At 55.7% G+C, this 25,872-nt stretch overlaps 1 protein-coding gene across 4 annotated transcripts in view; it reads left to right on the top strand.

The window, feature by feature from the left end:
- The window catches only part of KIRREL3 (kirre like nephrin family adhesion molecule 3), a 334,179-nt gene extending 308,616 nt beyond the window's left edge, over positions 1-25,563 (top strand). For 2 of the 4 annotated variants that reach the window (XM_042800434.1, XM_042800432.1), the window contains 10 exons: positions 245-393; positions 793-920; positions 3,207-3,333; positions 9,042-9,142; positions 9,259-9,457; positions 10,525-10,560; positions 13,661-13,768; positions 17,475-17,584; positions 23,923-24,009; positions 24,594-25,563. In XM_042800434.1, coding sequence (XP_042656368.1) covers positions 245-393; positions 793-920; positions 3,207-3,333; positions 9,042-9,142; positions 9,259-9,457; positions 10,525-10,560; positions 13,661-13,768; positions 17,475-17,584; positions 23,923-24,009; positions 24,594-25,037 — 1,489 coding nt within the window. In that variant the 3' untranslated portion in view covers positions 25,038-25,563. Of the gene's footprint in view, positions 1-244; positions 394-792; positions 921-3,206; positions 3,334-9,041; positions 9,143-9,258; positions 9,458-10,524; positions 10,561-13,660; positions 13,769-17,474; positions 17,585-18,383; positions 20,588-23,922; positions 24,010-24,593 lie in introns of those variants that run through there. The other 2 variants (XM_042800433.1, XM_042800435.1) reach the window with 2 other exon arrangements.
- The last annotated feature ends 309 nt before the right edge of the window (positions 25,564-25,872 follow it).

Below are 25,872 nucleotides of genomic sequence, written 5' to 3'. Positions count from 1 at the left end.
GCTGTGGCGTCACCTCCAAACCCTGCAGTTATAACCCCTAGACCCTGGGGGCTGATGATGCAGGCGGTGCTGAAGCCAAGTGCATGTCCCTCCTAAAGTCAAGGGCAGCAGCAGACACCCTGCGACCTGCTGCCCCCCAACGCTATGACCTGTGTGTGGGGCAAGCGAGTCTCCACCATCGCACGTGTGTAAATGGAAAGCGACACAGAACAGCACCGCAGCCATGCTCTTTCTTCTTCAACAGGTGGGCAAAAAAAGGCCAGGTTATAAAAGAAGCATCTGGTGACTTCTACGAAACCATCGTGGACCACACCTTCTTCTTCGAGCCCGTCTCCTGCGAGGTCACCAATGCACTGGGCAGCACAAACATCAGCAGGACCGTGGACGTCTACTGTAAGTCATCTGTACAGCTCGGCCCTGACTAGCCAGGGCTGAGCAGGGCCAGCAGAGCTGCCAAAAATGAACGGGCAGCTAGGTCTGACGTGCCCAGGGTGACCAGGACTTGCTGGGTTCTCTTGCGGCTCAGACTTCGTAAGTGCTCTGATGGTGGGACCCATGATTTCCTCCTGCCTGCTGAGTGCTTATGATGGTGGTCCTTGGGGAGCTGGTCATCCTGGGCTTGCAGCAGGCACCTGTCTCAGGCTTTTCTTTATTTGGGGGTCTTACGTGGCTGTGACCCACAGGTCCACCGGGACCTACCGCTGCTTCCTCTGACACAGTGATCTCTTTGGTTTGAGGGTTTCTGGTTGACACAGCCCATCGCTGGGAGTAACTCCAGTCTCCTCTGTGCAGTTGGGCCCAGGATGGCGACAGAACCGCAGTCCCTCCTTGTTGACCTGGGCTCAGATGCGGTCTTCAACTGTGCCTGGACCGGGAACCCATCTCTCACCATCGTCTGGATGAAGCGGGGCTCAGGCGTGGTAAGAATTGCTGCCGGGACGGTGGGGAATGGCACCCTCGGGGCGTGAGGTGCTGCGTGATGCTCCCCAGGGAGCGAATCCCATGCTTGAGGGCTGGGAGCTCCTGGCTGGACCACTGCTGGACCTACAAGGCTCCTCCACTGTGGGCTGGAGCATGCTCAAGTTGGGGGAGTCGGGATCTGGCCCAGCAGACTTCTCCACATCTCTTGTCCTGAAAAGCGTAAGGAGCTTTGCAAATATTAATCATGGCTCAGTCAGCCCAGGGAGGCGCGAGATTCTCTGATCCCCTCTTTACAGGCGGGGGGGCTGAGCAAAGCCACATTAAGAAGCTAAAGGAGGGCTGAGACGTGAAACTCGTCCAGAAGGCACACGCAGGTTTTGGTTTGAAAAGCGTCTTTCAGCTTCATCTGGGCAGACGTGTCCCGAAGCCGATGAGGCAACGCTGATTTATGCAGCTCAAGACGAGGTGTTATCAGAGCTGGACTCACACAGGAGGGAGGTGAACGGGCTGAGTCGCTGCCCTCACCTCTGCTCCCCAGGCACAGACTGAGGAGAGGAGCAGACATGGAGGCATTAACTGCTGGGGTATTTTTTCCAAACCATAATGACCCGGCGAAGGCCATCTCCTGGGAAGTAATTACAGACTTGGGAGAGCTGATGGCTCGCATCAGCTAAGGAATCCCAGTGGGTCAATAATCCCTGGGTGGTTTCCCATCCCGCAGCTGCGGTTGTTGTTTCTCTGGGTTACTATCATTATAGGCAACTCTCTCACACCGTCGGCTGCTATTTCATTTTCTCAAAGCCTCTGGAGTGGTGCAGGGCGGCTGAAAGGAGCCATGTGCAGCGAGGACGAGGGCGTCCTGACCCTCACGCTCCAGCCCCAGCCACACATCAGGGCTTGCCTTCGCTAACCGGCAGCGCCCAGGCAGCACGCAGGCAGAGCAGCCCTCTCCCTTTTTATTTGGCTCACTCTGGAGCTTGGAGCATCTCAGGGCTCAGGACGGACTCGCTGGCGGGTTTAATCCGGCAGAGATGCTTGCACTGGTCAGCAGAGCTGCCTCCATCTTCCCGGAGGGATGCTGGCAGGGGATGCTGCTTTGTAAAGCCCATCAGCGCCCGACCGTCACAGTGGGATGAGAAGAGGGCTGCTTTTTTCCCAGCCCCTCCGCTTTCAGAGCCAGGTCAGGATCCCACAAGATTGCCTTCTTTCCTCCTACTTTCCCAGAAGGAAACAAATCCGAGACTGAAGAGAGGGTGAGGCCAAGTAAGCACAGACATTTGAGTGTATATCCTTGTAATCAATGCTAAAACAGCGGGTTTAAAAGGGATCTGAAACTCTGTGCCTCTGCCTCATGCCACGTTAGGGGTGAGACTCCCATCTTTTTGCGTCAGGGACACCCAGATCCATGTCCAGCTGCCGCTCAGGGCTTTGCATGAGCACTGATTCCCGGAGGCAGCAGCTGTGGGAGCAGCAACTGAGCAGGCAGGAGCTGGAAGGAGGAGAGGTGATGGGCTGGCCCCAGTCTGCAGAGTCCTGGGGGAGAGAAGCAAAGGCAACCATGAGAAAGTACCCCCCAGGCACACGTTTCCAGCACAGCAACACATTGCTCCGAAAGCCGCTCTTTGTTTTAGCCCTTCCATGGTTTTTTTTTTAAATACCGCTAGTGCCAGGATTCTGCTGACAGCCTCAGCCAGATCCCTCTGCTTCAGCAATTTCCAAAGTTTAATAAAGCTGCTAATTGCACTGCCGGGGCAGGAGGGCAGCATGGTTGATGGCCACGCTGATCTATAGGGAGGGCTTGCCAAAAGCAGCTGAGATTTCCCCGGCTGTCCAGTCCCAGTTCCCGGGGGGCTGCCAGCTCTCCAGGTCGGTCTCCCACCACTTGTGGGTTTGAAATCCCAGAGTCAATCCTGGCAGCCTCCCCTGCACCCACAAAAGTAGAAATGCAAGCGTAGAATGTGGTTCTCAATGCTTTTCCTGCTCCGGATTACAGGGCAGTTGTGCCACTGCAGCCACCAAAATTTTTCTCCTGTATCTTGAACTTCTTGCAAAACTGGTGTTTGTAAAAATGCAGATTAATAGAAACAGGACTTATAGTCCCCTCTCAAAATGGAGTCGTTTCTTTATTCTTTGGTCAACAGCAATAAGTGATATATTTCCATGCCCCATAAGACATCGGGCTCATCTGCTTCATTTTCTCTGGGCTGCCCTGGAGCTTCTATCTTGCATCTCCTGTTCTACTCCTCATCGCCCCCCCCTGAAAGCAACCCCCTCCTCTCTTCCAGGTCTTGAGCAATGAGAACAAGCTGACCCTGAAGTCTGTCCGCCAGGAAGATGCTGGGAAATACGTGTGCCGAGCTGTGGTCCCGCGGGTCGGAGCGGGGGAACGGGAGGTGACGCTCACTGTCAACGGTACCTCTTGCTTTCCTATTGCTGTTCCATCCTGCCATCTCGTTTGCTTTGTTCCAGTTGCTCTGACAGCCTTGCATTGCTGAATTATCTCCTTGGATATTTGCTTTCAGAGCAAATCCCACCCACGGTTGGATCAGGGATGGTCCTGCCCTGCAGGCAATATGAGTAAATTGGATTTTGCCTTCATTTGCCTGGAGATGCATGGGTTAAAGGAAAAAAAAAAAAAAAACAAACACAACATAATCTAAGATTGGCTTGGTTCCTTATTACCAACAGGGGTTTATTGAGTAGTTGGGAGCGGGTATCTTTAAATCTTTAATAGATTTATCTTGCAAAAGCCTCGCAAGGTCGGAGAGCACTGTTGTCTCCGTTGCACGGCCAGAGAGCTGGGAATTGAGCCTGGATCCGAGACCAGCAGCCTAATCACTCTCTCAGAGCCCACATGAGGATCCCTCTGAGAGGCAGCACTGCTCGACAGCTCCTCCACAACTGCCTGGGGCTCCCCCAGCATGGTGTCAGGATGTGGCCCGGACCTGCACCCAAGTTCTGGAGCTGGGAAGCACTCCGGAGCCCGGGAGTTTAACGTTGACCTGGCCAGGACCCCACAGTAGCGATAACAAATTTGAGCCTAAATAGGAAAGGGAAAGAGCCAGGCAGGCTGCAAACAGTATAAAAAGAGTATGAATTTTGCATTCTCTCTCACCTGCACGACAAACTGGCAGGCGTCAGTCCCCGCTCACTGTCACAAAGAGAAGAAAATAAGCGGGGAAGCAGCACGGGCGATGGCAAGCGTTGATTTTAGTTGCAGATAAAGCAGGTGGGTAGATGTCCCATCCCTGGAACCATTCAGTATCAGGCTGGACGGGGCTCTGGGCAACCTGATCTAGTTAAAGACGTCCCTGCTCATTGCAGGGGGGTTGGAGTAAATGACCTTTAAGGGTCCTTCCCAACCCAAACTATTCTATGATTCCATAATGCTAGAAAGGGAAGCCAAGGGCAGTGCAGCAGGGGACTGAAAACCAACCCCCCCCTTGACTTCAGCTCAGCTCCTCGCTGCCTGCGTGCTCCTTCCCCAGCGGCTGCTGGGTTTTAATTACAATTAAACGAGCTCACAGAAAACAAAGCAACAAATTAGAGCAAACAAAGAACCTGCTCCTTTCCCGACATCCACCGGGCACGTGGCCATCTTGAACGCGGAGCAAAGCGCTCGCAGGCTCAGGGTCGTTTGGAGCGCGCGGCACGGAAAACCTTCTCTCGGGAGCTTTGCAGCTGACGCCGCCTCTGAGCTTTTCGCCTTGCGGAGCTGACGGGGGAGCAAACGAAATCCATGCTTGCGAGTTTTGGCTGTGAGCATCTCCCGGGAGCCGGCCGCCTGCAGCATCCCAGCTGGGATGTGCTGCTGGGGGGGGGGGCTCCGCCTCTGGGGTGTGGTGCAACCCCCCCCCCCCCAAAAAAAAGGTGACAACGTCGGGACACGCCGTCACGGGCGTCGGACCCTATGCCAAGGGAGAATCCCCCCACCTCCAGGTCGAGGTGGTCTCCTGGCCCTCCAGTGGAGGAGAACCAAGGTGGGCAAGCCCCAGAGCAGCGTCCCCAGGTCCAACGTCCACCAAGCAGCGGGACCTGGCAGCCCACCCTGCAGCTCTCCAACTCCAGGAGCACGGCACGGTGTGTCTAATCCAGCTGAGGAATTCTGCTGAAAGTCTTCCCTGCTGCAGTTTGAGAGGGAAGTTGAACGCCTCCTGTTTTCAAGTGATTTTAAATCCAGAGGGTGATACAGTTGTCACTGGTATTACCAGGTGTCTTTCTCCATGGACTGGGATTCGTCACGGTAAAATTAGGCGTTTAGAAGTGTCTGTTCTGGGCTAGCTGCATAGACTCTCATCCGTGCACGCGGGCTTCGGGCAGGCTGATCCATCCCACCGAGAGCGCGGGGACCCCAGCTGAGGGATCTCCATCTGACCCAGTCTGAGCCTGCGATCCCACGCGTCGTGGCCCATCCGCTCTGGAGACAGCCAGAAATGGCAGCGGCGCGTTGCTGGGGTGGGAGAGCATCCCCCCCCCCCCCGTGCCCCACGCTGCCGTCGGGTCTGGCTGCCTGCCCCACCGGCAGCCTCGCCGGCCGGGTCTGCGGTCGCAGAGAGGGGCTGGCAGCCCGTCCCCACGCCGGAGAGAGGAAGCAGATAGATAGGATTCAGAGTCTGGTTAATGGGAAGGAGGATTATGCAAACGAGCAGCGTTTGGCAGGGCCGGAGCAGCAGAGGCAAGAAGGAAGCGAGGAACTGGTGGTGCCGTCATAAATCAGCAGCGGTCGGATTTATGGCCCCTGTGTGAGGCAAAGCCTCTCAAAGCTCCTGACTGCACACAAGCCTGGTTGCAGCTCCCACCCTGGTAGGAGAAGCCCCCCCCCCCCCCCCAAATCACCTCCACAGCAGCACTGCCTGCAGTACGGTCTGTCGATGCATCGTCCGAGCTTGGCAGGGGCTGCTGAGCAGGGACCACCCCCCCCTGCTCTGCCAGAAAGGGCTGGACGCCCCTGGGTGGCTAATTCGGGGTATAAAATGCCTGGGATTCACCCCAACAAGCAAACCAAGCCTGCCGGAGCTCAGCAGCTCTGCAGCAGCCCGTCGAAGGCTTCACCCAGCGGGTCTCCACCACCGCTCGTGGACGGGGACCCTGGGATGGTCCCTTGCAAGGCCAGGCAAGCCCAGGGCTTCTGCAGGAAGCAAGGAGTTAAACAAAACTCTCCTGCCAAACCATTTCCAGTGTTGTGAGGGCTTGGGAGGAAAGGTTCAGATGGACTCAAGCAGGCTGGAGAAGTGGAGGCCATCCTTTCATTCCACCAAGGCTCCCGAGTCAGCAAGCTGCCTTCTCTTTTGTGCGAGCCGCCAGGACCGCACAAATAAATTGGCACTGGCGTGCTAAAAATAACTGCAACCAATAGCTCCACCATTTATATCCATAGCAACATTGTTTAAAGCCTTTTTCCTGCCTGTGGGCTGTCTCACACTTAGTGCTGAATGCCAAGCCAGAGATTGGCAGCTTTCATAAGGAGCCAAAGCCCGGTGGAGAATCAAACACCGGCCACAAATGTGAAGAGGCTGCAACTTCATGCTATTATTTCTGGGCATGTTCATCTCACAAATGGTCTTTAGTCATACGCTATTATCATGATGATAAGCCTTCGACTCTGAACTCCTAAAGCAATAATAAAACCCAAAGCCGTTGGCATTTGTGCCATTTAAAATCCACTCGCCTTGGGGAAAATGATCCTTTTAATGATTATTAAGCCATTTTTCTCTAGCATCACCCAGTCTTGGAACACTTCCAGAATTTATAAGTAACATACAATTGTTGAAATAGAAAGAGGATGGCTTCTTTTTTTTTTTTATTATTATTATTATTATTATTTAGGCCTGGCCTACAGATCCCATCGCTGCGTTTCCCTCTGTTGGCTTTGGGTTCATCAGTGATCAGGGCAGGCGAGCAGGAGGATCACCTGGCACATGTTTAGATAGCCAAGAAGCTCACCCTGCCTGCCTTGTGCAATCCTTGGAGGATGACAGGACCAAATGGGTCCCCATCCCATGTCCATTCCAAGAGGAAAAAGCCCCAGCACACATTTAGGACCATCCACCCATCATCCTTGGCTGTTGGCACGGTCCTGCTCTTGCACCAGCCATGGGGAGTGAAGGCCAAGGCTTGCTGGCGTTGCCACCTTGGGCATGCTTGCAAAGGACTATTTCACAAAAGCAAGGTGCCGTTTCCATCCTCCTGAGACCCTGGCCACCGCTTCTGAAAGATGGGCTTTCAGTGATGGATAAATAAGAATGCACACCTTGGGAGCACGCCTGGAAGAACATCTTGAAGAAGAGCATTTGGGCAGAAAACCACAGCAAAATGTCTTTTTTTTTCCTTGTCTTTTCCACTAACATATAGCTATGACCATTACATCAAAACAAGTCCTGACCTTCTCCTTCACGCACAGCTCCTGCTATTACTGATTTTGACGGTGGCTCCCTTTCAGCAGCAATTTCCTGAGCTGCCAGAACCATGTGTCTGGTCGCTGGTCAGTGAAGCACGCTTCACTGGGCTGGTTTTCCATGCATCTCACCTTGGAACATCATAGGGAAGTGAGGATGAAGCTGTATCTCAGTGGAAAGAGTTTGGGGAGTGTGAAAGTTTGGTGCAGGAAGGTGTCGCTAGGACAATTTCGATAGGCGACTGTATGTATGAAGGCACCAGGGTGAAGAATTTAGCATTTTAGTCCATTTTTGTGCATTCTGCAAAGTCATAAATGAGTGATTTGGATGAGCATCAGTCAGGAATACCCAGGCAAATCTGTTTCTCCCCACTTTACCCCAAAAGGAACACATCGGCTGCAGGGGGAAAAGAAAGAAATGGGAAACGTTTCTCAAATCCATGAAGGATGAATTGATGGAACAGAGGATGAGCACAGCAAGCTCTCCCACTCCGACCATCCCAGAGACCTGGGCTCAAGACCCAGCTGAGGTTGTCCCCAACAGCCTGTTGGCCTCTTGTAGCAACTCCTGTTGCAGCTCTTCCGCGTTGCACAGCCGGTGTGGAGCCCGGTGGCGTTTGCAGCGTGTTTGCACATCGCTCCGCACACGTGGGCATGAGTGGGCATGATGACCAGGCTGTATTTTCTGAGAAACCCAGTGACGGACCCGAAACCAGGAGTGACAACCCAGAGTGAACATCTGAACTAGCCGAGCTGGGGCAGGGGGAGATCTGCCAGCCCCTTCCTCCTCCCTCTCCCTGCCCTGCATCACCTGCTTACATCCCGCTGCCTGCTGTTTTCTGCCAGCAGCAAGCCACTCATAGAAATGCAAATCTACTTTAATTAAGGAGGCTAATAAACAGCAATTAGGATCCCAGCTCTTGCGCTGCTCCCTTGGGGTGATCCCCTCCTCCGGGGGAGGTCTTCAGGGCTCCTGGAAGAGTGGGGGGACACGCTGATGCCACCAAGCCGTGCTCTCCTCTCCCAGCCGTGACTTCAGGATGTCCACGGAGGGAGGACAAGGACATTTCCCTTCACAGGCCGGCTCAGCTGGTGCATTCGGTCTCATACGGCTCAGGGAGAGCCTTTCCCAGCCAGGCTGGGCTCCTTTCAGCAAAACAACTGGCGCAGGAGAGCCCAGCTGATGGGGTCCCAAGGTTTTTCCAGCAGAAATTTCTCCCAGTGCATGGGGCAGGCTGATTGCGGGATGCTGATGGGGGCTTGCAGGTAGCAGCTGCCCATCAGTGCCACCTTCTGCCCTCCTACCTCTTCCTTAAGCCCCTGGGGAGCAATTAGTGTGATGGTTGCTTAGCAAATCCAGACGAGAGCAGAAGAGGAGCACTCGGTGGGCTGGGCTCTTGCTTTGCTTCTGGAGCAAACATTCCTTCTCAGGTGCCAAGTTCACCAAGGAGATTTCTGCAGGGTGATTTAATCACCCTCCCAGCACCAGGGGTGTGGGAGCAGAGATGGGGGGACCCTGGTGCTTTGCGGGGGCTTGGCAGTTAACCAGAAAAAAGCAAAGCCCCTGTCTTTGTGTCCCTCTGCATCAAAGGAAGCGAAGGAGCTGTTGCTCCGTCCTTTCCCCTCAAAGGGGGACCCCGATGTCCCTTCGTGGCTCTGCTAACACCCCTCCTCAACTCCACCAGTCCCTTGTGAGATGCCAGCAGCCCTCTCCTCTCTCTCGCAGGGCCACCCATCATCTCCAGCACCCAGACACAGCACGCCCTGCACGGCCAGAAAGGGCAGATCAAGTGCTTCATCCGCAGCACCCCGCCACCAGACCGAATTGTGAGTAGCACCCCGTGGGGCATGGTGGGTGCCGTGTACACCTTGGGGTGCCCTACAGTGAGCAAACCTGCCCCAGGCTGACCCACCCACACCCCCCCCCCTTTCTTGCTTGGCAGGCTTGGTCCTGGAAGGAGAACGTCCTGGAGTCTGGGACCTCTGGGCGCTACACGGTGGAGACGGTCAGCACGGATGAAGGCGTCATCTCCACGTTGACCATCAGCAACATCGTCCGGGCCGATTTCCAAACCATTTACAACTGCACTGCCTGGAACAGCTTCGGCTCCGACACGGAGATCATCCGGCTCAAAGAGCAAGGTGGGCGTCGCTGAGGAGCCGGTGGGGGCTGCTGGGTGGTGGGGATTAGCACCTGGCTGGGCTGTAAGAGTGGGGAGATGCTGTGAGAGGCAGGAGGTGCTCAGAAAAGCTCTTGGCCTGCCCAAGAGGAAATTAGGAAGGATGGTGAAAATGCTCCAGCCATGCCAGCTGTAGGATTGCATCCTTAGGGTGCCCGGTCCTGGCAGAGGCTCTGGAGGTGGGACGAGCCCTCCAAAGCCTCTGCTTGATACGGTATCGCCCTGTTTTGCCTGTCCTGCTGCAGCTGGAAGGCACAGGCCCATCCCGCACCCCTCGCTCCCTGCCCCACGGCACAAGGTGATGCCACTGCCACAGGCTGAAGGATCGTTAAGAGAAACAGGAACGGCTGCTCCTGCCAGAACCCCGCTGCTCCGCGGCGGGGGGAGTGAGCGGGAGGAAGGCGTTTGGGCTGGTGGCAACCCTCCACCCTGGCCACCAGCCACGATGCCAGCACGTGCTTTACCCACCCAGCCGCAAAGGCGCCTCAGGCAGTTCTCAGGGCATGGCCAGGGGATTTCCACTCTCGGGGCTCTCCATAGCAAGGGAGGGAGATGGCTTTTGTGAGGAATGCTTAAGCTCCTGGAGGGACTCCAGTTCTCTTCTATTTTATTAAATGCCAGGGCAGGCAGGTGGATTGTTCTCATTAAGCCGTGATTTATAGGCAAGGCTGCCGTCCAGATTAAATCAGAGCTAAATGAACCCCTTAAAATTAGCCTTGGGCTTCTTCCAATGCAAACAGAGCCAGTGGTTTTTCCAGGTCGTCTGCCAGTCAGCGGGAGCGCTCAGCGGCCAGCCCAGGTCCCGGCGGAGGGTGGCCGGGCATCCCAGTCCACAGCCGGCTCTGCAGCCCTGCTGGGCGGTGCAAGGGGACATCCCTGCCCCGGGCAGGGGGCCGCAGCAGGGTGGCTGAGGACATCCCCTTCACGGGGACGTCCCCACGGAGCGGAGGGCTGAGCGCTCAGGGAGACAGACTGACACGTGCGCTTGGGCTGTGCAAGGCTGTGGACACTTGCTTTATTTTCAAACAGGTACGGAAATGAAATCAGGAGCTGGTATTCAAGCAGGTATGGAAATCATGAGCTGACGGTGAACGTGAATTGTCCCCAGCCGTTACCACGCCTGAGGACCCAGCGTCCTCCTCCTGGCCCAGCAGCTTTCGGGCAGGGCAGGAAGGGGTGTAGGAAAGCTGCTGGGCAGCAACCGGGGCACTGGCTGGGAAGCTGGAGCAGCCCAGTCTCTGCTCTGCCGCTGACCCCCTCTGCAAACCAACACTGCCTTCCTGTGCCCCAGCTCCCCAGCCACTGAGAGGGGGATAATATTACGCAGCCACGTTTTAAAGTGCTGGGAAAGGGACCGCTTAAGTGCTATTATGGGGAAAAAAAAAAAAAAAAAAAAGAGGGAGAAGTACAAGTTTCCAGGGTCATTTGCAGACATCAGCTTGTCTCAGCATCTTGGGAGAGAGCTGGCCGGCATCCATCGCAGCTGGAGCAGGGCTGAATGATAGTTGGGCAGGTGCTGCGGAATGTGCCGCCCTCGTGCCTTCCTCATCCTCTGCACCAGAGCAGGGTTCATGGGGGAGCACATAGCCAGCAAACTGCTCCTCGTCAGCTCGCCCTTCTCTTCGGGACACAGTTTACCATCCCAGCCACTGGTTCCTGTCACTGCCCTTTTGCAGTTACCTTTTTTGGTTTTTTTTTCAGCCCAGAGGAGCCCCAGGCACTTTCCCCATCCTGTTCCCTGCATGATTCTCCGTCATCTTCATCACCATCACTACCTGCTTCTCACTGAGATCTGCATTGCAGATCCTGCTCCCCCAAAGATGAGAGCCAGCAAGCACTCCCAGGGACCCCACGCTCCTGTCTCCTCATCCTTTTTCTCCATATTCCCCTGGGAGAGCCAAAGAAAAATCCCATGACGAGTTACCACCATCGGCAGCAGCGCTGCCTAGCAGGTGGCCTCAGGCTACCCGGAGAAGAAAATCCCAGTTTCTTCTTGCTGTGGTTCACCTGGTGTACTGGAGGATGCTGGTTTTAGGATGAGCTCCTTGGTTCAGCTGGAACCAGCTCCAGCTCAAGGCTGCAGTGCTCAAGGGCACGTGCCTTTTCCCTGGAGGCCCTGGGGAAATTCCTGCACCGCGGTGGTGAGCGCTCTCCGTGGCTTTGCCCATCTACGCAGTGCCACGTGGGTCATGTCACCAGCGACCCAGCTCGAGTGACAAGTGGCACATCAAGGGACCAGCAGGGTCAGGCAGAAAATTGGTGAGCGAGCCAGAAACTGAAAAGCATCAGCATAAACCACCATCCAAATCACTCGAAACAACAAGCTAAGCGGGGAAAATTAAAGGCTCTTTTTAGATCAAGTATAAACAGAAGAGGCTAAATTCAACGAGCACCATTTTTTTTTTATCACCTGGCAGTTCTCAAAGTAGGGCTCAGGACTCATGGGGCCACTGCTAAAGGGTAACATAAAGTGGCTTTGCAACTCCCCTGTCCCAGCTGGGATTAGGTAACAACGAAGAAACCCTTTGCTGACTACACGGGGAAGGTGCTGGTGGAATTACAGCTTCCCCCTGTAAGGATGTGTGCCCCGTAGGAAGGCTGAAAGGCACAGGCAGGATTTGTGATCTCGGCTCCAGGATGAAATTTGTGGTCAGCACCAGCCCCAGGCAGGGGGACAATGAGAAATGGTTTCTTTATCACCCAGTCAAGTGGCAGCCATCGGGCTGCTGGGCTTTGCTTCTCAGCTAGTGTCCCCACGTCCCCACAGTCCAGCAGCATTCATGTCCCCCAGCTGCACAGACAAGGAGGAAAGAGAACCACTTCTCTGCATCCATTTTTTTTCCTAAATTCATCCCATCCATTTGCAAGGCAGGGGCCCCGAGGAGAAAACACGTGTTGGAGGTGTCCAGGAAAGCAGTGAGAACACACTCACCGAGCTTAGCTGGCCATCCTGGAAGGGGTTACCCCTTTTTTGGCCCGCTGTGGGTTCACAGGAGCCTACGAGGTGCTAAGAAAGAACAGGAATGGGGACCTAGAGATACCTGCAGCTTTGGGGGAGAGGGTCTTCGGGATGCGGTTTATCATCCCAGCCAGCAAACCCACAGCTCCAGTGTCCTGCCTGTGGATAATCCAGAGAGCAGGCACTAACCCAGCACTGGCCGTTAAGTAGGAGCTGTGCTTTGAGGGGCTGGAGGAACTGAGCAGGGAGATAACAAGGCTCTCGGGCTGCAAATCTGACCCTCTCACCATAAATGTGATTTCATATTCCACCCTCCCCACACCTCACAAGCTGTTGCCTGGATCTGCGCAAATAAATCAGCTTTTCTGGCTGAGCTGCAGTCTGAAATCCCCGCCGGGAACCCAACTACAAAGTTATTGTAGGCAGAAGGACGTGAGCGTGTAACCCCTGCTCTGCAGCGGGCTCTGCTCCCCCAGGCTGCCTCCCGCAGCCCCCCCACCCCGCAGCCCTCGCCCACCACAGCCGCCTGGCCTCTGCTCATCCCCAGCACGGGCCGTCCCTCCTGTCCCAGCCCTCGCAGCACCCACAGGAGTTCAGGGAAGGATGACGGGGTTGATAAGCCGAGGGAGAAGGCAGGAGATGGGGATATAAAGCAGGCAGAGGCTGGGAATGGTGGCTCTTGGGTTAATTCATCCATATATACTTAACAGCGCCTGCTAGGACAGCTGAGCTACAGCCCCAGGCAGGCAGGCTCGGGGCCTGACTCCATCCCTTCATCCCAGCTCTAACCTCTCTCTCCGCCTGCTCCGATGCCATTTCTCTTTCTTAATACTATTAACACACCGTCTTTGGCACTTTTCATCTTTTAGAGGTAGTCATTCACTAACCCGCAGGGCGCTGTGGAGAGCGGTTGTTAACCTGCTCTTCTGGCTCCCTCCTCTTCTCTCCCTCCCAGGGGAAACTGAGGCACAGAGAGAGATCAGGCCTTGCAGAAATTGCAGCACGCGCCCGTGTCCCACGGGCAGCCCGTGCCGGCCGCACCCGCGCAGGGACGAGGGAGCAGGGGAGGAGGGTCCATTTGGCCCCAAAACCCTCCCCAGGCTCATCACCGAGCCACTTGCCGGTCGCCGGGGGTGGGTCCCTTGGGGAAAAGCCACCTCTCCAGCCTTCATCCCGGCTTCATGCTCCCTCTCCTTCCTCTTGCAGAGGCGGTGCCGATGGCGGTGATCATCGGAGTGGCCGTGGGGGCCGGCGTGGCGTTCCTGGTGTTGATGGCCACCATCGTCGCCTTCTGCTGCGCCCGCTCCCAGAGGAGTAAGTGTCTCCCCCCCAGCCCAGCCCCCCCCGCAGCATCCCTTCGGGAAGGACTGGGGCTAAAACCTCGGTGGGGGAGCAGACAAGGCTCCGATTTCTCTGCGAATTTACGGAGACGGCACCAGCGCAATCTGCTCCTCGTGTTGGGCTACCAAACGTTCAGCGTGAACGGCAGCCCTTCGGGAAGAGGGAAGGGTTTCGGAGCACGTGGAAAAACACACCAGGGTAAATGCTAATCCCCGCTGGCAGCTCAGGAGGCATGCAGGGCTGTCCTGGGGGCAGAGGGCTCTGAATCCCTCCCCTTGGAGAAATCTGGATGTCCAAGAGGGAGAAGCATCCTCGCCGTGCCACGCTGGTGCTTCAAATCCCTCCTCGGTTTGTACTCTCTGTTCTGCTTCTGGTTTAATCCCGTTTTTCTCGACATAAAATGCATATTTCCTAGTGGGAAATTACAGCCAGATGAGAGGTTTTACATGGGACGTGGATTTTGAAGCCTGGCTGCGGTGGGAATATGAGTTAAAAAGACATTAGGGACGCAGGTAGAGGAGAAGGAGGGGTAAACAGGGTGGCATTGGGTTGCCTCATTGAAAAGACACCGGGAAATTAAAGGAGGGCTGTTGGCTAAATGAAAAGGCATCAAACCAGGAGGGAGAAGAGCATGATTGTCTGGAGCATCTCAGGCCACGGGGGAGAAGAGGAGATACTCGACGGTGCTCCCAGCTTGGGAGGCACGTGGTACGGGTGCTAGGATGCCAAGCTCTGTGTGTGTGTGTGCGTGCCAGAAAACCCAGTTGTTTTTTTATTTTTATTTTTCCCCCTCTTGATCATTTGCAAAGCAATCAAAGACACCAGGCTCCTCCTGGATTTGGGTATGAACGCACAGCCTCCCGCAGCAGAAATGTGTTTAATTTTAAGAGCGATAATGATGCCTCTTCCTGTTTCAACCCCTGTTTTTTTGAACTCTTGCAGCCTCCGTTAGCAAGTGTTAGCAAATTAAATGGGGGGAAGTGATTAATCTTGCTTTTTGGGGAAGGATGGCTGATGGACAGGACCCAAGACCAGGCCAATTCAATGTTGAGGAGATTATTCAGCGGTGATGGACAACTGGAGCACCTGAAGGAAGCAGGGGCCAAGCCGTGTTACCATGCCAGTGGTCGGACGGAATCGGCCGTGCTTTCCCCACACCACATCACTCGGAGCAGGGAAGAGCGTGTGGTTCATTATCTTCCTCTTACTTGATCTCACCAGATGGTGTGGGGTTCTTTACGAGGACATAGGCTTTAACATTAATGCCATGATGACAGATCAAAGACTCGGTGCAAGTGCCAGGTTTTAGTCCCTCGCAAGCTGGAAGCATGCAGAGGATGGGCAGGTCTTCGGGGGAAAAAGCAGGGCTTGTCCTTCCAGGTGGGGACAACCCCATCCCGCCCAGATGCCTTGTGTGGTTCATCCCTTGGATTCTCAGTGGTAAATCAGGAATAAGAGGCGTTTTCCTCACCGGGGCTGGGAGGATACGAGCAGGAGGAGATCATCCAAGAGATCAGCGAAGATCCCTGCCTTCCCCAGCGAGAAAGAGGGGGAGGATCAGCTCAACCTGTCCCAGGAAGCCGGACCCAACCGCGGAGGATGCTTTGCTGGGCGCTCGCCGGGGCTGCCCCTTGAGAGGAGCGGGATGCTGTGGTGCTAATGAAACAAATCCCGGGTGCTGGTGGGGTTCCCCACTCTGCCCTTCGTGCTGGTGGCAGCAGGGCTGCTTGGTCCCCCAACACACGGCTCCAAAAGGCACTTGGACCTGCCAAAACAGGGTCCCTCCTTGTTTTTTGGGGGGGAGCTGAGAGCATAAGCAGCTAAACCGGCCCCTGAGTGACACTCGTGGTGCAAAACTCTGCAGGAGAAGACTGGCTGTCCCAGGGCAAAGGGCTTTCATCCCAGCTTTGCAGGCGCTGATGCAAACTGGATTCTGTGGCCATTATCTCCAGTGGCAGGTGAGCGTTAGGAAGGTAGAAACAGGAGGCTGAGAAGGTGAGGAAATCATGGTTAGTGGTGTGAAATCAGCAGAGGCATTACGGAGATCAGCTCAGGAGTGATGGGACCAGCAGAGCACTTTGATATCAGGAGAGGGACTCATTTCCTACCAGGATGACTGCAAGATTCCTCTCCCAGGACAAATACCAGAGCTCTGTTGCATCATTTAAAACAACAAAACCTGTCGGCAGGTTGCTGGGCTGGCTCCACACAGCTCCCGGCGGAGGGGACAAGGTGACCCAGCAGTAACTCTGGAGAAGGCATCTCCTGATGGCTGCAGCCCGCTGCCAACCGCAGCTAATGGCACTGTGGGAGGCAATTCCCGGCCTTGCTTTGGAGAGATGCAGCAAAAAAAAAACACACCGGGTGCAGACACACCAAGCCTGGAGGCTCTGGAGAAAAAAAAAAAAAAAGAAAAAGGCTTTATTGCACATCTGTTGTTGTATCTTCGGTGACTTAACGGCCCAGAGTTATTTAATGGGGAACACTCCTGGGAGAGGATGTGCAAGACAGTAATTAGCTTCTCCTTGTGATTAAAGACGGAGGCTCTGGCACCAGGAATGTGGTCTCAGCAAGAGGGAAAAAAAAAAAAAAAAAAAAAAAAAAGAAGGAGCAGTTGTAACTCTTTGCCTTGCACTCTGAGACTCAGGGATGTCTGAGGGTGATGGGGGGGTGCAGATACCAAGAGCACAGCGCGCTGAGCTGGATTAATTCTAGGCTGGAGCCTCAAGCCAGTCCCAGTTGTGTGATTCAGTTTGGTTTACAGATAAAATCGTCTCCTCCCGCCCGGTCCAGCCTTTGCTGGACTGAGTCGGTGCGGTCCTGGCTTGGCAGAGCGCTGGCAGTGCTTTCAGCTGGAGGTAGATCTGACGAGGTTCGAGGCAGTTTGGGGTCCAGGAGGGCTGGCACAGCCATCCTGGGAGGTGAGAGCCAGCTGAAGCCTGGCTTCAAAGCTGGGAGCTGTTTAGATCTCGCTGTTCAGATTTGCATCCATCTCTGCTTTTCATCTCGGATCCGCATGGCCGTTTCTGCTCCTGCTGTTCGGTGTCTTTGGTTTAATTTTGCTAAAATGACTTCTTCAAAGCATGCCTGACACCTTCAGGGAAGGCAGGGAGTGTCTCCAGAAATGTCTCTCTCTGCCCTGTGTGAAAACAGGCTGCTTCGAGCAGCAGCCAGGGATGATTTCATCATTCCCAAAGCCCTGGCTATGTCTTTGCTCATAGCTTGGCCTTTCCCATATGTATCTGCGTCCCAAACCTGGGGAAGACTTTTCTCAGGGGCTTCCCAGAGCCAGGGGAGAGGGGGTACATCCCTCAGGAGCAATATTCTGCACGCTCCTCCAACAGACGCTACAGATCAGCAGTCTGGACAAACATCTCATTGAGCAGTCCTACTGCAGCCCAGCCCCTGTTAGTAACACCATGAGTATGGCAGAGGCTTCCCAAGCTCCCAAAGGCATTAAAATAGAAATCTGAGCTCTCCAGAGGTGAAGGTTTCACACGCCCATATCTTACGGCAGTACAAATACTGCTCCCGCAATTCTTGGGTGAGCTTGCTGAGCTGGGGTTAATTTTCCCCAGTGCTGCTGGACATCCTCAGCAATCAGTCACAGCCCTGAGGGTGCTCCACGATTGCCTGGGACTAACCCCCCCCCCCTTTCTCCATCTCGCTCTTTGCCCAGATCTCAAAGGTGTGGTTTCTGCCAAGAACGATATCCGCGTGGAGATCGTACACAAGGAGCCAGCCTCGGGCAGGGAGACGGAGGAGCACCCAACCATCAAGCAGCTGATGGTAAGGATTTACTTCTTCTCCCCATAAGCAATTACTCTGGGTGTTTGATGGTAATGAGCCCAGGCACATGTAGTTCAGTGCCGTAATCCCCACTCAAGGCAAAGATGCTCTTCCAAAAATCGTGCTCTTGAGATACACATTCTCCTGCCATAAAAGCTCCTCAAGTGAAACTTTGCTAATGAGGAGGGAGAGCTGGGAGAGGTTTATTGCAACAGCCCAGATGCCCGCGGGGCTAATTGCAGAGCAAATTTGCCACCTCGTGTGGGGAAAGAGCTTGCAAACTGCAAGTAGACACGCAATAGGTGAGCACAATATAATAATGAGCTAATTAGCCAGTGAGAACTGCGCTCTCCTGGATGCGCTTTAGAGAGTTACATGTGCAAAAATAATGTACGTGCGCACAGTTGGTTGCAGATTGCTGAACACCAGGGGCGTGGGGCCAAGCCTGGACCTGGGTCTGTAATAACCTGGGAGGTGGCACCTTCCTGAGGCTGCTGCCTTTGCCCGAGGGCACCAAACGCTGGTGGTTGGGATCCCGGGAAATTCAGCTTGAGGCTCCGCAAACCCCTGTCGCCACTGTTCTCCGTGCCTCAGCCCCGATTTGCCTTTGCTTTTGCTTGCTGGTGTCGCGCCGCGGGTGACAAATAGAAGCCAAACAAACGGCAAAGAAAGGCAAGTGGCTGTAAAAGTTGAGAGGAAAGAGCAGATAGGAAGGGAGAAGGGATTGAAGAGGCTGGAGGCTGCTGTCTAGGCTGATGGGTGGTTTTTTTCCCGTTCTAACCATCCGTTTTTGGGGCAGACTTGTAAGCATGAGTACGCCCTGCCTGCAAAAGCTGTGCAGTGAATTACTGGTGGAAAAGCAAGGCTGAGCAACGTCGGGTGGGCAGAATCGAGGTCTGCTGATGCTCGTAGACAGCAAGGGAGCCTCGAAATGGGAAGACAGGAGGAGATGGAGATCTGGTGTCTTATCCCAGCAGCCAGCTTTGCCCTGAGGAGCCTGCAGATCCACGGAGGGATTTGCAAGGCTTCTCTCGGTAAGCTGGGACTCGGGTTTGGAGCAGTCTGCTGAGATGAAGGGGAATGAGGAGCTTCCTCTCCATAGGACCCTGTACCACCATCTGTATAGACAGTAATCAACAGCGCCAAGCCCAGATCTGGCTTCCAGAGGAGGGATCAGCCCAAACACCACTCAAGACCTTAACCACCAAGCTGGAAGCACGCACAAAGCCTCAGCAGAGGAAAACTACAAGGAATATTTATCCCCTGAGAAGTAAATGAGGAAGAGGACGGTCGTGGGACGTCAGGCACAAGATCTTGCAAGACATTGGATGCTGGGTGGATTTGGCACCAGCCGGGACATCCAGCCTGGCAGGGAGAAGACATCAAAGCTCCCTCCCCTGCCTGGACCGGAGCCTCTGCATCCTCATTGCCCTTGGCAAGAGCATTTCCAGCAAATACTTCTCGATTTCTTCTCTCCTCAGAGTCCCTGGGGACCCTCGCTCTCCCTCATGCCCCTCCTTGCCGTTTGTGAGCATCCTTCTCCGGCCAACAGCCACCCAGGCTCCCGATGCTAAACAGATTCCTAATAAGAGGCTCAGAGTTTGTCAATGAAACGATGGCTCAAGTTAAAAAAATTCATCCTTGCTAACGAGCAGTGATGAGACCTCTCCAGCAGGAGCAGGGGGGCAATGCACAGCACCCCTTGCTTGCTCCCTACCCTCACCCCAAGACTTCCCTGCTCTCCCTCCTCCCCTTACCAGCATTATTTCCCCCCGCTGCTTCTCCATTTGCCTGCTCTAAGCTTCTTAGGATGTTTCCAGCCCCGATGACATCCTTTGAAACGATCTCCTTGCCCTCCACAATGTTCATAACACCTTGCAGTTTAAAACATCAACTGCGAATTTCGTTAACGTGCTGGGTGCTTGCGCCGAGAGATCATTAGCGCGGGTGTTAACGAGAAGCAGGCCACGCTTGCAAACGGCTCCCCCCTCCGCTCGACACGTTGCTGCTTGGCACCAGCCTTTTCACTCCCCACCCCAGACCCTTGGCCGAGCCCCTGAGGGGCCAGCACAGCCCCAGCTGCTCCTGCCAAGCTTCGGGAGCAGAGATTTCTCGGTTTCCCGCGGTGGCTCTGCCTCGCCGGAGCGTTTGTGGCTGCACAGTGCCAGCCTGACTCTTCTTTGCCCGCCCCCTAAACGCTCTTGCATTTGTTATTCTCCAGCCATCTGTGACCTCCGCGGCTCCCCGTGCTTTTTCACAAATAATTATTCATGCATCTATAAATTCATTAACACCTTAGGATACACGTCATGCTGTCTGATTTGCATATGTTCACATTGTCTCAGCGCCGTCTCCCCCCCCCCCCCCCCGCCCCCGTTAGCTGTTCTGCCAGGAGCTGCCTACGGGCAGGGGAAAGGCTGCCAGCCCGCGGGGGCCAGAAAGCAAACAGCAGCCAGTGGCTGGAGGGAAAAGAGCCCGTTAAAAGGTCTGATCTTGGAGAAAAGAAATCACACCGGCAGCTTTCTCTCTCTTGTCAGGGTACATTGCATCAGCACGCCAATTCGGGCGAGCCTGGTTTGTGATCAGGGGGTTGAAGGGCAACGTCAGCTCGGAGGTGGCATAACCTCCTCTGTTATCACGGCTGGGTTTTATTCCTGGCTGATTGAACCCTGGGCCTCAGTCTCCCCATCTGTGAAATGGGGCTTAATGAGCCTAAAGGAGCCATCCCCGCAGCCCGGAGCAGTCGTGATAGAGACCATCCCAAAGTGACCAGCAGGCAAGAGCATCCCAAGTCAAAGGGGAGCCAGTGTGACCCAGGCATCGCCTTTGGTTCATATTCAGGATAGAACAGGCAAAATAACTCACCCAGTGCCCAGGCGGATCATCTTTTCCTTGCTCACCTTTTTTTCTTGTCTCCGTCTTGAAACCCATCCCTCTGCTCCAGGGGCTCTTCCCAGTTTGTTCACAGCTCGACGTGTTTTCCACTCAGCAGCTCAGCTCAGATCCCCATGGAAGTGGAAAAATTAAAAAAGCAGAGGTGAAATTCAGGGCGAGGCTCGTTTCTACCTGCAGCCCAGCCGTCACGGCATCATTTTCTCTGCCTTCCTCCCCAAGAAATGCCCCGAGTGCCCAGCGGCGGGTGGCACAGCAGCCTTGGGAAGCACCAGCAACCCCCTGAGCTGGCTTATCCCCGCTTACCCCAGGGACGTTCTCCCCGTTGCAAAGTCTGGCTCGGCGCTGGGTTGCACCTCCACAACATCTGAGCTGGCCCGGGGGGGGGTGCTCAGGGAACATCCCTCCCGAGGTTTGGACCTCCGTGAGCATCGCCAAGGACTGAGCTAACACCTTTAGGTGCTGGGGTGTGAGGAGCCAGGCGCTGTGCGAGCCACAGCAAGCTCCTGAGGAAGGAAGAAGGATGCGAGAAGCCCGGCCGGACGCACCGCCCGCTGGCATCGCCTTTGCCCAGCCAAAAAGCAGCATTTTTTTGGGGGGGGGGGGGGGGGGAGGCAGGACAAAGTGATGCAGCTTCATCAGCCACGTTTTGGGGAGAGGTGGGCTGGGCGGCGCAGGCACTGGGTGGGAGCTCACGGGGAGGCAGGAGCTGGTGTTTGTGGGTGATAAACCCTCAGCCGACTGGGAAATCCCAGCGGGGGTTTAGTGTTTTTGTTTTTTTTTTTTTTTTTATTTGTGGGCTCTCCGGTGCCTGCCAGGAGCAGAGGAAGCCGCCTTCTCAGGAATCTATTAAACAACATCCCTCGTCCCTGGTAGGGTTTGACCCACACGAGTTTCAAAGTGCTGCTGAGTGGCATCCAATTACCCAACAAGCGGGAAACGTTATAATTAAACACGGTGCAAAGGAGGGGGGAGCCACCTCGCCCCGAGTGAGGGGCTCGCCCTCAAGCCTGCCAGGTCTGGCTGGATGCTCAGGGACCCGGCCGGGGACTCCGGAGGGAGCAGAATTTTAAAAAACATATTGTCTCTGCTAATGAAAGCAAAGAATTTAATATCCGGTCTGTCGGATTCGACATCCCAGCTGAAAGAGGCTTCATTTGGCGGCATTAAATAAGGGAGGGCTCCAGCAGGCAGAGGATTAGGAGGCACGGAGCTGGAGCTGGCCACCGTTTTCATAATTTCAGTGCCGTTTCCCTGCCTTGAGCGACCTTGAGAAGTCACTTTGCTTCGCAGGGCTGCGCTCCCTGAGCGGCAGGAGCCAGCCCAGCGAAACCGGCGCGATGGATGCTCCATCCTACGAAGGGGGTGCCACTGTTTTCTTGCCGTGGGGGGAAACTGAGGCAAGGTGTGGTGGCAAGCGGGGACGCAGTTCAGCCACATCGATCCAGGAGGGGCCGGCGAGGTTTGGGCACGGGGACCCGGGGGTGGGCACCCCGCCTGCTCACAGCCGCGCACGTGGACATTTCTGGTCTCTTTTTTTCCATGTATTTCCCTCTCCCCTCCCCTGCTGCCTCTGCATTTATAATCCCCATTAATGTTGGTAATGGAGTTAACTTTTGTTAACTTTCATTAGCGCGCTCGTGCTTACCCAGCGATGGCAATGTGAGGAAGACAAGCTAACGAGCGCCCCGCCGCCCGCTAATTAACGGCACCGGATCGCACCGAGGCCGAGCCGCCGCGCCAACTTTAATAAAGGTCGCGTTAATGACCGGCCGTGATGCAAGAACTGGAAATGAAGGCGCTTTATGGACGGGGTGGCTCGGCTCGCGTGGGGGCTCGGTGCCCTCTGACGGCCCGTGGGCTCATTGCAGCCCCCCCCCCCCCCCCAAATCCACGGGGCGCAGCCAAATCCGCAGCATCCTGCCAGCGCCGGGGAAAGCGGGGTCCCCACGGGGCTCGAGGAGCATCCCAGTGCCTGGACCACGCCGATCATCATTGCAAGAGGCGTCATAAAATGGCTTCAAATAGCCCATCAAACTCAATTTTCTAAATTTAGGGAGGTTTGGCCACCGGTGGGACTGTCCCCTTGGCTCTCGCTCACTCCAGATCCGACCCTGACCGCCTGGGTCACCCACACCAAAAACCAGCCAAGTCCAAGAAGTGGTTTCTCCTTTCCTTTCTGACCCAGGACCTATGAAACCTTTCTGATGGGTTTTATACAGCCACGTGCATCCCCACCCCACGCCTCTGCAGCGATGCTTTAGGGGATTTCAGGTGGCGAAGAGAAAAAAAAAAACAAACAAAAAAACAACAACAACAACAAAAAAAAAACACCCCAACCCCTTCACGTACCATTTTAGCCGTGCTGAATTTAATCCTTGGTGACACTTGTATTTACCCTGCTAAATCAATGGCTGTTACAGGCTTTTTTTTTCCTAGGAAAACTCAGGTACTTTAATTTATTGCATTTAATAGCCATATCAAAGGCTTTCTGGAGATGAACAGAAAGTGCTGCAGGGTGAATTTCCACAACCACTTACCATTTTAAAGAGGAGACGAGGAGTTGGGTAATAAAAGGGGATTTTTTTCAGGCTGATTTGGGGGCTGTGATCAGGGCGGCTGCGATCCCAGCGCCAGGGCAGAGAAACGGGGCTGGAGGCGCATGATCAATACGGGAGAAGATAAAAAAAAAAAAAAAAAAAAAAAGCAGCCGAGAAATTGGTTGATAATTATTCTGCTTCTGCACAACCCCACCTTGCTGAAGGAAGGGTAATTAAAGCCGTGGTCTAATTAATGTGTATCTTGCCACCCCCACCCCCCCACCCCCCCCCGGTCCCTGATCAGAGTTGGCCTTCAAAGGAAAACTAATGAGGGGGAGAGCGATGGGTGAAGGCAGCAGCCCGTCCATCCCTTCCTGACCCACTGGGACAGCCCCAGTCCCAGCCACCCTGGCAGGGCCGGCGTGGGTAAAGCCTCCAGGATTCAAATCTTTTGAGAAGAGCCAGCATCAAGGCCGGGGGGGGGGGGGATAAAATTAAGGCTTTCACATTAATTACAGCATCGTGGCAATGCCAGAACCTAGCTGGGATTTTGAGATGTTAGAGGTCAAGTTCAGCTTAGGAGGAAAGAATGAAAAGAAAGAAGGGAAAAAGGAAGAAAAATGGAGCTTTTTGGGTGGGTTGGCTTGGGCAGGTGGGGCGCAGCCCCAACATGAGCCACAGTAGATGGAAATAATTCCCATTCCCCCACTAAAAAGCCCAGCTTTTTTAGTCCTAAACAGCGTGAAAATCATCTTTTAACCCAGGGACTCCTGTGGCTTTTGGGCAGCTCTCCGACACTGGTTGTCCCTTGGCAAGTACTTTGACCCAGGATCCCCGGGGTGGGGGGGACAGGTGGGGGACAGCGGGTGCTTGGGGACGCTGCCACCTCCCCACCTCCTTTCCTAGATGGACCGGGGGGAGTTTCAGCAGGACTCGGTGCTGAAGCAGCTCGAGGTGCTCAAGGAGGAGGAGAAGGAGTTTCAAAACCTGAAGGTGAGCCAGACCCTGGGGACGTGGCCCCCAAACCAGCCCCCCAGACCCCATCCCCATGGGTGGATGTGGCTCAAACCTCCCCCCCCCCCAGGTCACTCCTCCAAGCAGGGCTGCAGCCCGTGGCGGTTGCACCCCAGGGTGCCCTCGCCCAGCATCGCTTCTCCCAGGTTTTCCATCCTTGTGCCACGTCCCCTGGTGTCACCAAGGGTGGGATGTACCCCAGGGCCGTCCCCGTGCACGGAGGGATGCTCTGGTACCCCATGAGTGCTGGTTTTTGGTCCCACCACACTTCGGGGGATTTAAAAAAAAAAAAAAAAGGGGGGGGGGGGCGGGCAGAGGGCACCCACACCTCCAATTCGGGGGTGCCCCGATGCTGTGGGTGGTTGAGGGTGTCCAGCTGGGTGTCCCAGGTGGGTGCCCCGATGCTGCGGGTGGTTGAGGGTGTCCAGCTGGGTGTCCCAAGTGGGTGCCCCGATGCTGTGGGTGGTTGAGGGTGTCCAGCTGGGTGTCCCAGGTGGGTGCCCCGACTGCCAGGGCACCGGGGGAGGGAAGCACCACCCAGCTGCCCCTTCCCCACCCCGCAGGACCCCACCAACGGCTACTACAGCGTGAACACCTTCAAGGAGCACCACTCCACCCCCACCATCTCGCTGTCGGGCTGCCCGGCGGACCTGCGCCCCGCCGGCAAGCAGCGGGTGCCCACGGGCATGTCCTTCACCAACATCTACAGCACCTTGAGCGGGCAGAGCCGCCTCTACGACTACAGCCAGCGCTTCGTGCTGGGCATGGGCAGCAGCTCCATCGAGCTCTGCGAGCGCGAGTTCCAGCGCGGCTCCATGAGCGACAGCAGCTCCTTCCTCGACACCCAGTGCGACAGCAGCATCAGCAGCAGCGGCAAGCAGGACGGCTACGTGCAGTTCGACAAGGCCAGCAAGGCTTCCGCCTCCTCCTCCCACCATTCCCAATCCTCTTCCCAAAACTCGGACCCCAGCCGGCCCCTCCAGAGGCGGATGCAGACGCACGTTTGAACGCCCCCCCCCCCCCCACCCTCCGGGGACGCTCGGGACCCTCCGTGCTAGGACAGGCGCGCCCGCTGGGAGCGGCGGTGGGGAGAAGCCAGATCCAGCCCCCACACCCCCCCAAAAAAAAAACAAAAAAAAACAAAAAAAAAACCCACAGGGATGGGGGAACCGGCCGAGCATCACCCCCACCCCGCTACACGCTAAGCACAACCCCATCAAGGACGCGCCAAGCCCCGGGGACCCCCCACCCCGGCCTGACCACAGACCCCCAACAAACCCCCCCCCCCCAACCGCAGCCGCTCGCCTCCGCTTCCCTCCCCAGCCCCATCCCTTCCTTCTTGGTGTTCGGTGTCCATACTTCTAGAGTCCATTTTTGGGGGTCCCGCTGCGTGGGACAGGACTGGGCAGGGGACACACACACAGAGCGGTGGGATAGGGGGGGACACCCCCCACCCCCCCGGGGCAGGGCCTCTCCGCGCTGTATCGGGGGAGCGCAGCGCTGCGGTCAATACAAGAGGTGTTTCTCGTGGCACGCCGTGGCCTCAGCCCGGGGAGGGAAGGGGTCTGCACCTCGGGGACGTGGGCCCCTGGCCTAAAAGGGAAACTGAGGCATGGGGCAGGTGGGGGCCTGCAATTCCCACACCCCCCCCTCAGCACAGGAGATGGGGCGTCACGCCGGGAAGACAGCAGGTAAGGGCCAGCTGTGGGGACTCACACTGCCCCCCCCCAGCCTCACCAGGACCTTTATTGGGGCCATCAAGAGCCCCCCACCCCACCCCACCCATGGGTTCCAGAGCCCCCCAGGGAAGGGGGGGGCAAAGGGGACCTTGTGCCAGGGCAT

The sequence above is a fragment of the Tyto alba genome, unplaced genomic scaffold (assembly GCF_018691265.1).
Source record: "Tyto alba isolate M040663 unplaced genomic scaffold, T.alba_DEE_v4.0 Super-Scaffold_32, whole genome shotgun sequence".
Lineage (NCBI taxonomy): Eukaryota > Metazoa > Chordata > Aves > Strigiformes > Tytonidae > Tyto > Tyto alba.
Note: the sequence above shows the minus strand (reverse complement) of the source record. Positions and strands in the feature narration are given on the sequence as shown.